This window comes from Anoplopoma fimbria, chromosome 11 (assembly GCF_027596085.1).
Source record: "Anoplopoma fimbria isolate UVic2021 breed Golden Eagle Sablefish chromosome 11, Afim_UVic_2022, whole genome shotgun sequence".
Lineage (NCBI taxonomy): Eukaryota > Metazoa > Chordata > Actinopteri > Perciformes > Anoplopomatidae > Anoplopoma > Anoplopoma fimbria.
Genome location: NC_072459.1, coordinates 10166501 through 10181001, shown reverse-complemented (window position 1 = coordinate 10181001; position 14501 = coordinate 10166501). Strand labels below are relative to the sequence as shown.

The following is a 14501-nucleotide window of genomic DNA, read 5'->3' as shown; positions in this document are numbered from 1 at the left end:
GCCATCAACATGTATGAAATCAGAAAATATAATAATGATTTAAAAGTAAATTTGAACTTGGCCACATAAAGGAGAAAAAAAACCCACGGATAAGTCGGACCATTTAGAGTGTGACACGGGTTCAGGAAATGACGTAGTTGTTGTTGTGTACCCTGAACTCTGCGCTCCAGGCACTTTCTCCAACAAACAATCTAGACCGTCAAGTTTGAACACCCTCAGCAGATACTGGGCCCCATGCCAATTGGTTTTGGCAAATAAAAATAGCATGTACTACATGCCATTAACTGGAATGAACACATTTACAAATGTTAAAGTTGTAGTGTCAAGTTTACAAACAACTAGTTGCTACTGTGGGGGCGTAACTTGATACAGTAGCAACTGGTTGTGAGCAGAGTAATCAATAAATCCCTTTTCTAGGATTAACTGGTTAGTTGATTGACAGAAAGTAAATTTGTCATTTATGAAGCAAAAATACCAAGCATTAATTGGTGCTCAAGAGCAAAGATTTGTGGGTTTTATCCATTTTATTCATTGTACACTTCATTGGTCTTTGGGCTGTTGGTGGGACAAAACAAATCATTTTAAGACATCGCCCTGGGTGCTGGGAAATTGCTGCAAATGATAGGTAATTTGACAATTACCTATCATTTGACAGACTATAAATAACTGATTGATGAATCATACAAAAAAACAATGATAAGATCGAGCGGTAGTCAGCATTGATCACTGACAGTAAAAGCAATAAAAACACGTTTAAATCTGTTTATCGTTAAAGAACTTATAGTTCTTCATTTATTAATGTGGAAATTCCACATCAATTAAAAGAAATGGACTGACTCCAGACTTATGTAAACTTTTACTTAGAACTATTTGAATATGGCAACATTATTAAATGTAAAAAACAAAAGACAAAAAGGTTGTTAAAACATATCAAAGTATTCCTAGACACACATTAAACATCATTTTTTTTAATCCATCTATTTTGTTATTGCCTTAAAAAAAAGTATACCCTTGGTATGAACAGCTTTATTGTTTATAAATTGCATGTAGTTAATGTGCTAAAAATAAAAAAATAAAAAATAAACCTGCAGAGTGAAGTCAGGGCAAAGAAAAACCCCATTTACACTTTCAACTTCCGTCTGTGTCACACCGTTATGAGTCCCCCCGCTGACCATAATAGGAATAGATAGAGAAGCAGTCGGGGTGGAGCAGCTCTGCCAACGCACCCAGGCACAAAAAAAAAAAAAAAAATGGAGCTCGGTGTCAGTCAACGATAGAGCTATGAGCTGTCACTCACCAGTCCGCACGGTGCTCCTCTGCTCGCCCCACTGACTGACACAGCTGACCTGTATGGCGGGTCTGTCTTATCTGGTGCTCCGGTTTTCGGGCTCCGCCGGTCGGACTTACGGAGTGTTTTCCAAAGGCTTGACGAGGACTTTGTTGATATTTTTTGATCTCGCGTGGCGACTGCGAATCAGATTCCCTTATATCTACCTGGTGGCTTCGATGATGTTTAATGTCAGGTTACAGGTAATTATGTTAACCGTGTCCCTCCACCACCGGTCAAACGTCAGAAGTCACCACAGTACAAAGATGTGTGTCTGCACCATTTGTCCTCTTCAGATAGATTTAGGATTCATTTGATCTCCATTTAAAAGTGCCAGTTCAGTAGGCAGCAAGTATTACTTAATTAATACAGTGAAACCAAATGCATCACTTTTTATTTTACAAATTGTGACCAAACTCCCCAAAATGTCATTTTTCTTTATCACCTTACTGAACAATACTGATATATCTGCAACTCGATATATATTTGCTTGGCTGATTTATCAGTCTAGCTCAAGTCTCAACTTATTATCACATAAAACCGACTAAAGAAGAACATTTCCTGCAGACACTTGCACCAGCATCGTTTTATTTCCTTTTGCATTTAGTTTAACTCATCTTTTACTAATATTTGAATCACTATCAATGCTTACATACCGGCTGACACTTCAACTATCTCTGTTGCTTCAACTTCAGTTGAAATTGAATTCCCTATTATTGTTTACACCGACACTTCAGCTGCTTTTACTGCCTCCAAAATGAACCCTGATACTTGGCAGCTGATTTAAAGTTTGACCTCTGTGACCCCTTAACATTGTCATGCATGTCCGGATAGATAACTGTCTGATCCATTCATGTTGTATGTTGCCTGACAGCCTCCTCATCTCTTCGCAGGTCCACATTGAAATCCACTGAATCTTCAATGCCTGTATCTGGAATTAAATCAATCAAATTGTGGGCGATGCCATGTTCCAGCCCTCGAAAAGAAACCGTCTGACGCTGCACAGCCATGCGGAGGAGGAGGACGCTTAACTCTGTGTGACGATGCAACAAAGTGACACGGCTGGTTGTTGCGGTCAGCCTCTCGCCCAGTGCCTTCGCAGGGGAAGGATGACAGTTAAGACCGCAAAAAATGAGCCGGAGTGAGCGTTGATGTGTGAGGGTGGAGAGGAGGAGGAGGGGGGGATATCAATGCCTTATGTTTACCCTCTTGATACTCCACCTGAGATCCAGGAGCCGCCTGTCCCGTCCGTGGAGATCCTGCCGGATGATGGTTGGATTTTGACACTGCCTCTTCTCTCTGGATATTAAGGATTTCGGCGTGGAGATGGAAAAACGGATGATTGTTACTGTGGTACTGTTTTAGCCGCTCTTCATTGTTTCACATGTATGTAGGTGCTCAGTGTTAACATCTCACTTTAATTTAAAAAGTAAATATCAACACCGCATGACACAAACAAGCATGTTTCTTGTCCTCTGTGGCTCGAACACTTTTCTTTGCGGTGAGCTGTAGAAGCGGTACATGTGGAGGTCTGCAGGAGATCAGTACAGCTGCCACTACTGGAAATGTACTGTCTGTTTTATTAAGTGCAGTCTCAAAGGGAATCTCTGCATGTCTTCTTTGTGTGCGCAGACACATGTCCTCTCACTCATTGTGGTTCTTTCTGCATATCACTGGAAAGGCATTGTTGAAAAAAACAAAACGTTACCTGCAAAGTTGTTTTTTATTTTTAGCTGCATTTGTTTTTATTTCTGTGAAAAATGTGTATGGGGGGTGGGGGGTGGGGTGAAGTCACCGAACTGTGAGTAAGGAAGATTGAATTTGGGAAGTAATAAATTAATGAAATCACAATTCCCAGCCTTTTTTTTTGTCACTCTAATAACCTTTCATTCATTTTCTAGGTTTGCTAAAGAGCCTTTTAAACATTTTTTTAAGCGTGTTTTTAAGATACCTTTTTGTTTTTTTATTACTATTTATACATGCATTATGCACATTACATGTCTTCCCCTTCCTTCATTTCTCACTTTCTTATCTCATTTAACATAGAGAATTTAAATTCAAATCAATTTACACACTAAACACCAAGAGAAGCAAAGAGAGTAGAATAATGATAAATCATTACATTTGAGAGGATGGTTGAAGCTTCAAATGATGTTACTTTTTTCTAATCCCATACATACAGTGTACACTATATCGTATTTTAACCCGGAGATATTTTCTATAGTTTAAGGTAAATTATTTTTTATTGCTGGTAATCCACATCAACATAAAAAACAACTTTGTGCTCCAAAGGAATAGTTATTAACACAATGTACAAGATCATAATAATCACATCTGCCTACTTCCCTGAGAGTCAGTACATACAGGACAAATATCAGAAATACATCAGTCACATTGAACCAGTTATAACTTAGTTGTTGTATTTGTTGTCTGAGCTTTAACACAAGCAAATCCAACTTGCAAACCTCTCAGGTTACAACCATATACAAAAAACATGTCTCTTTAATTCATAAAAATGTCTTAATGTTACTAAATGTAACCCCTTCTTGTCATCTACCTAGAAACAAACTGTATATAGCCGAGACATTTTTTTAAAGATATCCTATGGCAAAAACGGTTGCAGTACCAGATCTGCTCACATGGGGGAAGCATCCTGTCACTGTGCTGGATCCACCTCCCTCAACCCAACAGACATCATCAGCTGTCATCCTCCTGGAAGAGGATACAGCGAAGAATGTAATTAAACATATATGATAAAAAATATATATCTGTAAGCACATCAGTGAAAGCAGATTGTCTACTGATGTGCTGCTAATTATCATTTATAATATCGGTTTTATTCTTACACACTTCCACAAAATATGCCATCAATAAGTCAACTTCTGGAAAGAAAATGTAAACTCAGCTTCCATCTCTTTCATCTGATCTACAATAATTAAAAAGACATCTTTGATCCATCTTTATATTTAAAGCAACCCCACTTTGTAATAAATTAATCTTAGCCAGCAGACCCATTTGGCACCTCCCTTGAATATGTACTTCCTTTAAGTAGATTTTTTTCAAACTGCTGACACCCTCGCTCGGTTCAAAATATCCCCAGCAAACTTACCCTCACCACTCACGCTGACGCCAGGCTGCAGAGTAAAACCATCATGCGGTTGCCAAGGCAACTGTAGTCCTCCATGTGACAGACAAACCTTCCTGCCCCACAACCCACCCACTTTTTCTGGAAAAAAAGAGGATTTATTTCTCAGGGATTTGCCAGAGGAAAATATTTTAATAGGGTTATCATAGAGGACTGGCAGAAAGAGAGGGAGGGATCTATAGATGAAGGATAAGTCGGGTTATCTTTACTCTGGTTTTTTCCCAACCACCATTTGTATCCTTTAGAGAAAAAAAAGGGGTTGTGGAATAAAGATTAGAGAGTTTCAGCCTTTGGCATCTGCAGCAGCTCACATGTGTTTCATTTGAGTGAGTGTGAAAGAGTGATAATACTGCAAAAAGGAAATGGCAGGGATTCAATTAAAGCTGCAGTGCAGTATATTTAATTCCATACACATTATTCATAAACTTTAAACACTTAATTTGTGTGGGATCTTAGGAGTTGGTGACTTTTTGATTTTGTAATTCAGTATTTGAAACGTAAGTGGTGTTACGTTTATTGTTGTTTTTGCAGAGAACGGATGAGTTCTTGTCAGTTTAATGTTGTCGTCCATGCGAGCTATAAGAGAAGTTCCCTCTTTGTTATGATCGATGTTAAACTGAGTCTGGTAGTTGAGTCACTTTCCCAAAGCTTGCATTAACTCTATAAACCTCCTAATATTGATCTTCTCTCAGACTCAGTAGTCAAGGTTTGAATGATTTTGAATATGAGCCATACTAGTTCGTCTTCCGCTGCCTTAAATAAACAGTGTGACATTTTGAGAAGTACACTGATTCCCTTTCTTACTGACTGAAAGAAAACAAAGAAGATGTGACTTGTTAATTATTAAAATGTAAATGTGCCTGTAGGTGGATTTTGTTTGGACACAGCAGGTTAGCAGGTCCCATTTGTTTCCAGTCCGTTGATGCTAAGCTAACCTGCTGCCCGTTCCAGCTACATTTTGTCCAGATGTGAGAGTGGGATTCTCATCAAACTGTGAGCAAGAAAGCATAATTCTCAAAATGTCCACATATCCCACAGCTTCTGGGACTATCATCTACACCAGGTGTTACTCTGAAGAAAAATCCTGACTTAAACGTTATTGCAAAGAAGCAAACAGTTCCCTTCTCAGTTTCATTTGCTCAACGACGAGACTATTTTATTTATCTTGGCAGAAATAGTTTTGGTTGGTTTTTCCTATTTTCCCTGTAAAGTTCAGGCAATCACTCAAGGAAACTCTCCAGATCACATAGTTGAGTCTTTAGCTCATGGCTCTGTTACACTCAGTTTAAAAATCCAAAGTGTTTGTTTGCCATCAACTTTTGCTTCGCAACCAAACAGGAAATTAGGCCAGAGCTGGAGGCACTTAATGTCTGCATTCATTAAACAAGACGCCCAAATGAAGAAGTGAAACCCAATTAAACTCCACATGTTTGCGAAGTTACTTGTGTGTCAAAATTTGCTAAACAAACATAATTTCTATTGCAATCTGATGTCCATCAGCCAGTTTATAAATAACTGACATTAATACATCACGTCCATATTTAGAGAATGGATTATGAATGCTAAATGTAATCAAACAATAATCCACATGATTTATAATTTTTTTTATCTCTGATGCTTTTAGTCTTTAAACTGGGATTTATGCTGATCCCCCTCAGGCTCAGTTTGAGGTTTTGGCATTACTTTGTGTAACGTCCTGTTTGCGGTTTCCGCAAATAAACCTTTGATTTGAATGCTGTGGACCGGCGGGACAAGAGGCGTATGCAAAGCGTTAAAAAGGAAGAGATCAGGTGCTGAGATGAGCTCCAAGCTGACCTCAAAACTGAATCAAAGGAGTGAGAGTGGGAGTGGGGGAGGAAGCAAAACAGAGAGAGGGAAACGTGGAGGAGGGAGACTTGAGTATTCGCTGCAGTCATATTGTGGGAACGAAATAGGTCATACAAGCAAAAGAGCATTCAGATATCCACCTATTTTTGGAGGTGTTAGTGTGACTTTTTCTTTTTTGCATAATTATTTTTTCCTCCAACATTTGCATTCCTGCATTCATGTGTTGGAGTGCAGTATTATCCTGTGCACGTCATCAAATTATTTTACTTATTTGCATTATGAATTTTAGTAAATGAAGAACTTAGAAGCTTTGTGCTGGAGAGTCACAAAAACTGCAGATATGACCTTTGGTTTTGCATCATTTTTCTTTCTAGCAGCATCAATATATTAAATATAATGATAGGTTAAATATTTCTGTGTAAACTATTGACTGCATTTGATTTAACAGCTTAATGAGGACTATGCTTTTATCTCATGCTATTGTTTGATCCAGCATGTTGCACACCTCTGTGCTGTTATCTTGTAACCTGATCACGTCATTTCTCTATTGATAATCACTGAAATGTAACCTAGGTTGATGTTTTGTGTTTGTGCATGTGATAATGGAGTGTACGGGATCTAAAACCTTTTGTTAAGCTCAGTAGTGAAAGTCTTAAGAGGGATAACCTTTACAGTGTGTTATGTAACCACAGCAGGTCGAGGAGGATTGTACTTTTAATGCAGCGACACACACACACACACACACACACACACACACACACACACACACACACACACACACACACACACACACACACACACACACACACACACACACACAGCTTCACCTACAAGTTCTCGGGCGCACACTGCAGCCTTTGTGCCCAGCAGACAGAATCCAGATAAAGACTCCACTCATTTGTGTCCTTGGGTGCAGAAAAAATCAACTCCACTTTGCCCTCCGATCAGTTCGCGGTCGAGATGCAGAGCTGGATGTCAAACCAAAGAGAAGGAAGGGAGGAAATCCTGCCGCACTCCGCTTCCTATGACCTTCTGCGACACACGCCATCACCCAAATATTAACCCTTTCACCTTCCAGCACAGGAAGGAGGTGTCAGACCCCTGTCATGTCCCCTTTGGTTTATGCAAGTCTATATCCATTTGATTTGGGGGATAAACGCAAAGAGAAAGATAGAAGGGGAAACTCCCAAATTCACCAATGAGTCAGCATTAAATCCCTCACAAAAGTGAGCTCAAATGATTCAATCAAAGTACCTCTTTGGTGAAATTACCTGCGTCATTTCTTCAATGCTTCAGCAAAAGAATCTCCTACAAACAATGGAGTTTTCAGCCTCAGTTTCCTCCTTGGCTTTAAACACAGGCTACATGACATTGATCCCTGGCACTGTGTATTTAGTGGGAAGATGATTAGACGCTGATGGGAGTGATTTTTGGGAGTTAGAGGTAGAGAAACGTGGGTTGCTTGTGTGTCTCCGTGTGTCTCCGTGTGTGTGTATAATTATGGGTTGGGCTGTTTTAAAAGGGAGGAGGTGATCTCCCTCGGGCATCGCCGTGGTGACTAGAGCATATGAAGTGGTATGACTGCTCAATCAGGTCACGTGAAGTCGGTCAGCAGAACCACAGACGTTTCCCATGATGGTCGGCCTAATCCGCCAGACGTGCATCTCCCCTGAGGGAATGTATGCAACCTAAGTGGCACGAGACACAGACAGCCCGAAACCCCCCCCCACACACACACACACACACACATGTTCACTTTAAGCCGCAGACTTTTACAGACTTACTGTGATGACTTTACGGCCTTGGTTTTGTGGTTTCGGATGTGAATGATTTTGTCGAACACACTCTAAAATGACTGAGCCAAACTGTGAGTTCTGTTGATTTTTAAAGCTTTACATTTATCACAAATGATATCTGGGCCACGCCGAGACTTTTCTCTCATGACTCATAAACACATTAGCATGACATTAATGTTGAGTAGAGCGTGTTTGTGTGCTTGTGTGCCAGAGAGACAGACTAAGCGAGTTAACTGCTTTTTATGGAACTCACTACTTCACTGAAGATGCTCTGGTTGACCGAATCCAGCACGGACAGTAACACTGTCACAGTAACATTTGTCTAACCGTATTCCAAAAGCTAGCGCCGATATTATGCATATGACCTATTTTCCACCTGTAGCACAGAAAACATTCAAATCAGGGCTTTGCATCCACCTAGTATGTAAAACCTCCTAACTAGAGGAACTGAAGATAGAGAGACGCTTTCTGTGACCCAAAGTGGAGCGGCTTCACCCAGATTTCCTCTCACTAAACGCTCCCTTTTCCTCTGTTTTCCTTTGTTTTCTTTTCCACTCTACTAAGTGGTGCACATCTCAAGGATTTACTTTCCTTTGAAACACATGGCTAAGTCTTCACAACCTACGTTTAATGTCAGAGTGCAAAGAAAAAACAAACACTGTCTGGATGCATGTACCCGAATGTCTGAGAATATTCACAGCAACCCTTCACCTTTAGTGTGAGCACAGCGTTTACCTGCAGGTGTAAATTCAGGATCTCGCCGTAGGTCTCCAGTTTCTCTTGCTCTTGTAATTCGTCACCAGACTGCACCAGACTGGATTGTGCCGGATTGAGGGGGTTCAGTGGATTGTGTAACCCTGCTGATGTGAACTTGTAGAAGATGACTCATTTGAGCCTCTTAGTTTCTGCTCGTCCCCTTTTACTTTTACTTTTTTGGAAGATGGAGAAGCAATCTTAGCGTTTTGGTCCAAAATCAGTCGACCCATGAAAGTGACGGAGATCATGTACTTTACAAGTGATGATTAATTTAAACAGTTTACAAATGTTCAGAATTGAATTAAAATGATTATGAAAAGGGAGGAAAATCCTTTGCTTCTTCCTCTATTTGAACAAATACTCATGGTAAAGTTAAAGCCTTAACCTCCCGACTATGAGAGATGGAGAGAACTGTTTGTGTTATGTCTGGAGAATGTCACTCTGTTTAGAACAGAGTACCGAGAGCGAAACATTTGTCCAAAAGAGACACCTACGAATAAACAAATGAATGAATACGTTAAAACATCTGTTCATGCTTGACCATTGGAGTAATGCTCACAGGAAGTGAGACCCCCTCCTTCTCTGCGTAGGCAGGAATGCAATAATTGAAACCACGTGTGTTGTAGAAACAAGCTCTCTCTCTCTCTATATATATATATATTTCTCTGTGTGTGTGTGTGTGTGTGTGTGTGTGTGTGTGTGTGTGTGTGTGTGTGTGTGTGTGTGTGTGTGTGTGTGTGTGTGTGTGTGTGTGTGTGTGTGTGTGTACCTCATCCCACTGTTTCTTAACCTGATCGCTCCCCCTGCTTATGTAAGAGTCTCGTACATAATTCCTCACAATGATTTGATTTCAGTTTTTTGTATTTTGGATCGGTAGCTTTTTGTATTACTGCAGAGTACATTGATTGTTATTCCATTGCATTTGAGCAGCTGTGTAGCTCAAGATTAATTGGCAAAATTATTTTCTGACATATGTTAGAGGTAGGCAGCTGTTGCACATATATCAAGAACCTTTCTTTCTTATAAATATGTTGCCTTTGTAATTCTCTACCTGCTCTATAAAGGCCTGCTGACCACAGTGCTTTTATTATACATTGTGAGCCTATTACATTTCATTCATTGGCACCACAATGTGCCATGTCGTTGGAAAGAAAGTCATCCCCACATCAGAAAATAATAAAATTAGAACAATAATTGTGTGCACTATTGGAAGTAACTACGTGCATTCAGTAACTGTATTTAGGTACAATTTTGAGGTACTTTTACTTTACTTTAACATATCATGTTTGCTTTACTATACCTGAGTATTTTTACTCTTCAGATTATTATGATGAAGAAGCTTGTAAAATATGCCATAATCTAAAATTGGCAATTTACAACATGAAGTAGCAATGTCTACTAACATAATGTATTATTCACAATATCTCAAAAGAGTTTTCTGAGTACTTTTACGTTTGACGAGTAAAAGTATATTTTGTATTATTGTTATAATAATTCTTACCTAAAAGACATTTTTAATGCAGGACTGAATTTTAATGGAGTATTTTTAGACTATGGTATGTTTACTTCACTTAAGTAAAGGATCTAAATACTTCCTCCATAACTGGAAGTAGGCTATAATAATCAACCCCAAATTAAATATTCTAATCTATTTAAGTACACGTAAAGTTAAATTGCCATGCATTCATGAGGGACATAACCAAATGTCGCAGCATAATCAAAACCATGTCGTATAATCAATAAAAAAGGTCTTTTTTTTTTTTGTCGGGTATAATCTCATAATTGCCCGGGGTCACGTGGGTCGGTTGATCGGTGATGGATGCTGACGCGCAGCACTGGCTGTGTAGCGGAGTGGAGATGAGATTAACAAACTAGTGTCAATTCACACAGATTATCACAAAGACTTTCTTTTTTATAATTCCAAAATAAAACAAACTCCATGATAAAAAAACACTCATGACTCTTATTTCGGAGCTATAATCACTACTACTTCCTGCATTGTTTTGGCACCGTGTTGGCCAGCTTGACGGAGCCAATGTCGACCGCTCTCCGGGTACTAGTGGAGTGAAGGCGTATGTGGACGGGAGGGGAGGAGGAGAGGAGAGGAGAGGGGGGTGGAGGGGGAGAGAGCAGCGACAACACGCTCGACCGCTGTGGCAAAAAAAGACGCCGCCGCCGCTGCCGCTTCTGATACGCGCCGCTCGCTGACTGACGGTCACTGCTTCGCGACCGTGAGGCGTAAATGGCCACAACATCTCCCCCAAAAAGGAAAGACGCTGCCAGTGAGACGACCCGTGCAGCGGCAGAACGCGTCCTGCACATTTAGGACGCGTGTTTGCTATACGGGCTATTAATAAGAGCCCGAGGGGGAAGTTTCTGTGACCGATTTTTTTTTTTTTTTTTTTGGAGAGGATCTGCAAACATGGACGAGGACAACCAAGGTATGATTTCATTCAATGCAATCAGACCAGTAAAGTGGAGCTGCTTCAGTACCAACAGTGTCTCTGTAGCCTTCTTATATTCATAATATTGATACCGTTATGGATACACGCATTGGCTGTATTATGAGTGGTTTTACACTTGGCATGGAGTTAGTTTTTTTTTTTTTTTGCAGCATTGATCTCATCTGTCATCTTTTGCACATGAGTATTTTTTCTGCTATAGATTACTGACATAAATGAGTAGAAAGCCCCCTGTGATGGTTTCAAGAGCATGCCTTATGTGCAAGATGTGTGAAAGTGGAAAAGATTGACCTAATTTCAGGGGGGGGTGACAGAGAGTCAATATCAGGCTTGAATGGACCAGCACAATGACTCCCAGTGCATCACTGTCCTAGTGGTGCTGTGGCCGGCAGACTTAGTGTTTATCTGAGGGTTTTGTCAGCTGTGTGGGCCGGTGTCACTCTGGACCCAACAGGTCCTCTCTCTCTCTCTCTCTCTCTCTCTCTCTCTCTCTCTCTCTCTCTCTCTCTCTCTCTCTCTGCAGCCATGAGACAGGGATTCATTTATTGACTCATGACTAAAGTGTTGGCACAGATCTGTCCCTGCTACAGGAGTCTGCAGACTGAATCCACTGCACTTATAAAAAAACAAACTTTTGATTTCAATTGTGTCGAGACTGTGAAAATGTGTTAAGCCCTGGTTATTGACAATATAACTACATTAACAGTTGCATTATTTATTCAGTGAATAAATAGATTAGTCTAATATAAATGTATATTTATTATTGGACACAGACATGTAAAAGGTCTCAAAGCAAGACTCCCAGACAGAGTCTTTGCGGGTTGTTTAGCGTCTCTTTTCTGGGTGTTTTTTTGTCTCTTTGTGGATGTTTTGCATCTCTGTGTGGTTGCTTTTTGTCTTTTAATTGTCATTTTGTGTGTAACTGTGGTCGTTTGGTTGACTTTATTACAATAAATGAGTGAATGTCACCTCCTTAAAGAGTCCTGAAGCCGGTGAGGCTTTTCAGTAATCCATCCATGATACTAACAAGACAACTACGTATCATCTTCTGACTCCAACAGGGGTGGAGTAGGGGGGGGCTGCTAAGCCTTTGATCATAAACTGAATCTTGCAGGTGATAAACCATCACACATGTTGTCTCACCTCTGTTAGTCAGTGGTGTTCATCCCCACATGCTCCCTGCTAGAGCGCTGCCATGCATGGCATGCGGGCATAAAGCTGTCATTGTGCTGTTTGTGGCCGCCCTGGCCTCCAGCGGTGGCACACGTCAGCACGGCCACACAGACAGACATATGGTGCTGTGTGATGCCGACCAGGGATAGCTGACAGCAGCCGGGAGCATTAACACACACACACACACACACACACACACACACACACACACACACACACACACACACACACACACACACACACACGTGCATATATTCATGGCTGCACGCTGACACACTGACACTCACACAAATTAAATTTCTCTTTTTCCCTTATGGCAGTGTTTGCAGTGAAGATAGATGGATGGATGGATCATGACATAGATTTGTGTGTGTGTGTGTGTGTGTGTGTGTGTGTGTGTGTGTGTGTGTGTGTGTGTGTGTGTGTGTGTGTGTGTGTGTGTGTGTGTGTGTGTGTGTGTGTGTGTGTGTGTGTGTGTGTGTGTGTGTGTGTGTGTGTGTGTGTGGGGAGTGTGATTTACGTCACAGTCTGCTCTCTCATCTGGAATAAATAGTGTCTTGGATGCTGCAGGATTGAGAGGATGCAGAGCTCCTGCTTTTTTGTTCTGGTTCTTGTTCAGTTTCGTGTGTAACAGTTGGGAACACAAGCCACAAACACCCACACATGAGTCCACAGCAGAGTTGGGCTCACGGGGGGGGGGTGGGGGGCGGTTAGCAGAACAAAGTATTGTGAGCGATAGCGCTGGTGAGGATTACAGACATGGATGTACTCAGCGTGAGGTGATAGGCGGGTGGCAGGTTGGTTGACAAAATTCTTCACAAAGCGGCACACACACACACACACACACACACACACACACACACACACACACACACACACACACACATTTTTCCAGGCCATAAGTTGAGTGAGCGAGGTGTCGGACGGAGAACACACAGCGAGAAAGGCGTGAGGATGGAAAGAACGTGTGACCTCAAAGAGTGAGAGTGAGGCACAGTCGTAGTAGCGGCGATGGTGTGAGATGTCTGGGAGGGAATCAGAGAGCGAGACGCAATGAATGTGTGCCAGAGCGAAGTTGGAAAATGGCCAAAGAAGTATGGAGAGCTGCCAGTGAGAGACGGCGAGGGAGAGTGGTGGTGGTGGTGGACTAGATAGTCTCACTGAATCCATCCTCCCGTCTGTTACAGGAGTTTCTCTCAATGGAAGTCACAGTTTTTTTTAACTCTGAGTCCTCCATCAAACCAGGTGATACTTCTGATGCAGATTCAGTTTTCATTTATTTTCCATCTTCTTCTCTATGTTTGAAATCTACACTTTTTTTTTTTTTTTTTTTGCCGTGCTACCGGCACGGCTGGTTATATCAGTTGGTTGGTTGGTCGGTCCACCACTTTGTTCCAGATTGAAATATCTCAGCAACTACTTTCATCCTGCTGCAACATCAAGTCAACATTTTTCCTTATCCATCACCTTGATTGATGACCTGAAAAACTAATGACATTCCCATCAGCCTCAGCTGCCCTTTCTGTTTAATGCTTCTTAGCAAATGCTCAACGTAGATGGTAAAAATGTAACAACATGCTCAGCATTAGCTTATTGACATTAGACTTGTGAGCATGTTAGCATGCCGCCGCTAGCATTTAGCTCAAAGCGTCGCCCTCACAGAGCTGGTGGCATTGTTTCTCTCCTTTCTCCTCTTCATATCTTTACTTCCCGTGTAATCTATTGTTATGTTTTTCTCAGTTACTTTTCTGCACCCACAGTCAGCCGTACTAGAAAAAGGCTTAGAAAAAAAAACCGGGTCCATAGTAATCCATCTGACGCGCATGACATCCAACAACACAATGCCTTCTGCAGTCGCTCAATGGACAATGGGGCCCGACAAGAGCCCACAAAGCTTTGCTACAGTGAGGCCTGTCTGGCCGGGTGTAGCTTACTGAAACACATTCTGGTTCTGCATGACCGACTCTTGACAGTCCATCAAAACGTACACCTACAGGATCTCTGCCTCCTCTGCT

The 14501-nt window shown here is 41.2% G+C and overlaps 2 protein-coding genes across 2 annotated transcripts in view; both read left to right on the top strand.

The window, feature by feature from the left end:
* Window positions 1-1176: 1176 nt before the first annotated feature.
* LOC129099082 (small integral membrane protein 10-like protein 2A) lies at window positions 1177-3094 on the top strand. The gene is made up of 2 exons (XM_054608247.1): window positions 1177-1530; window positions 2221-3094. The coding sequence occupies exons 1-2, from the start codon at window positions 1351-1353 to the stop codon at window positions 2239-2241; spliced, it is 201 nt and encodes a 66-aa protein (XP_054464222.1). The 5' UTR covers window positions 1177-1350; the 3' UTR covers window positions 2242-3094.
* A 7944-nt stretch (window positions 3095-11038) lies between these two features.
* The window catches only part of LOC129098087 (cytohesin-3), a 29547-nt gene continuing 26084 nt past the window's right edge, over window positions 11039-14501 (top strand). The window contains exon 1 of the mRNA XM_054607045.1: window positions 11039-11292. Coding sequence (XP_054463020.1) covers window positions 11274-11292 — 19 coding nt within the window. The 5' untranslated portion in view covers window positions 11039-11273. The remainder of the gene's footprint in view (window positions 11293-14501) is intronic.

Coding starts and splice junctions, on each gene's coding strand:
- LOC129099082 (XM_054608247.1), top strand. CDS start 1,351: ATGGCGGGTCTGTCTTATCTGGTGCTCCGGTTTTCGGGCTCCGCCGGT. Junction 1,531..2,220: donor TGTTTAATGTCAGGTTACAG/GTAATTATGTTA, acceptor ATCTCTTCGCAG/GTCCACATTGAAATCCACTG.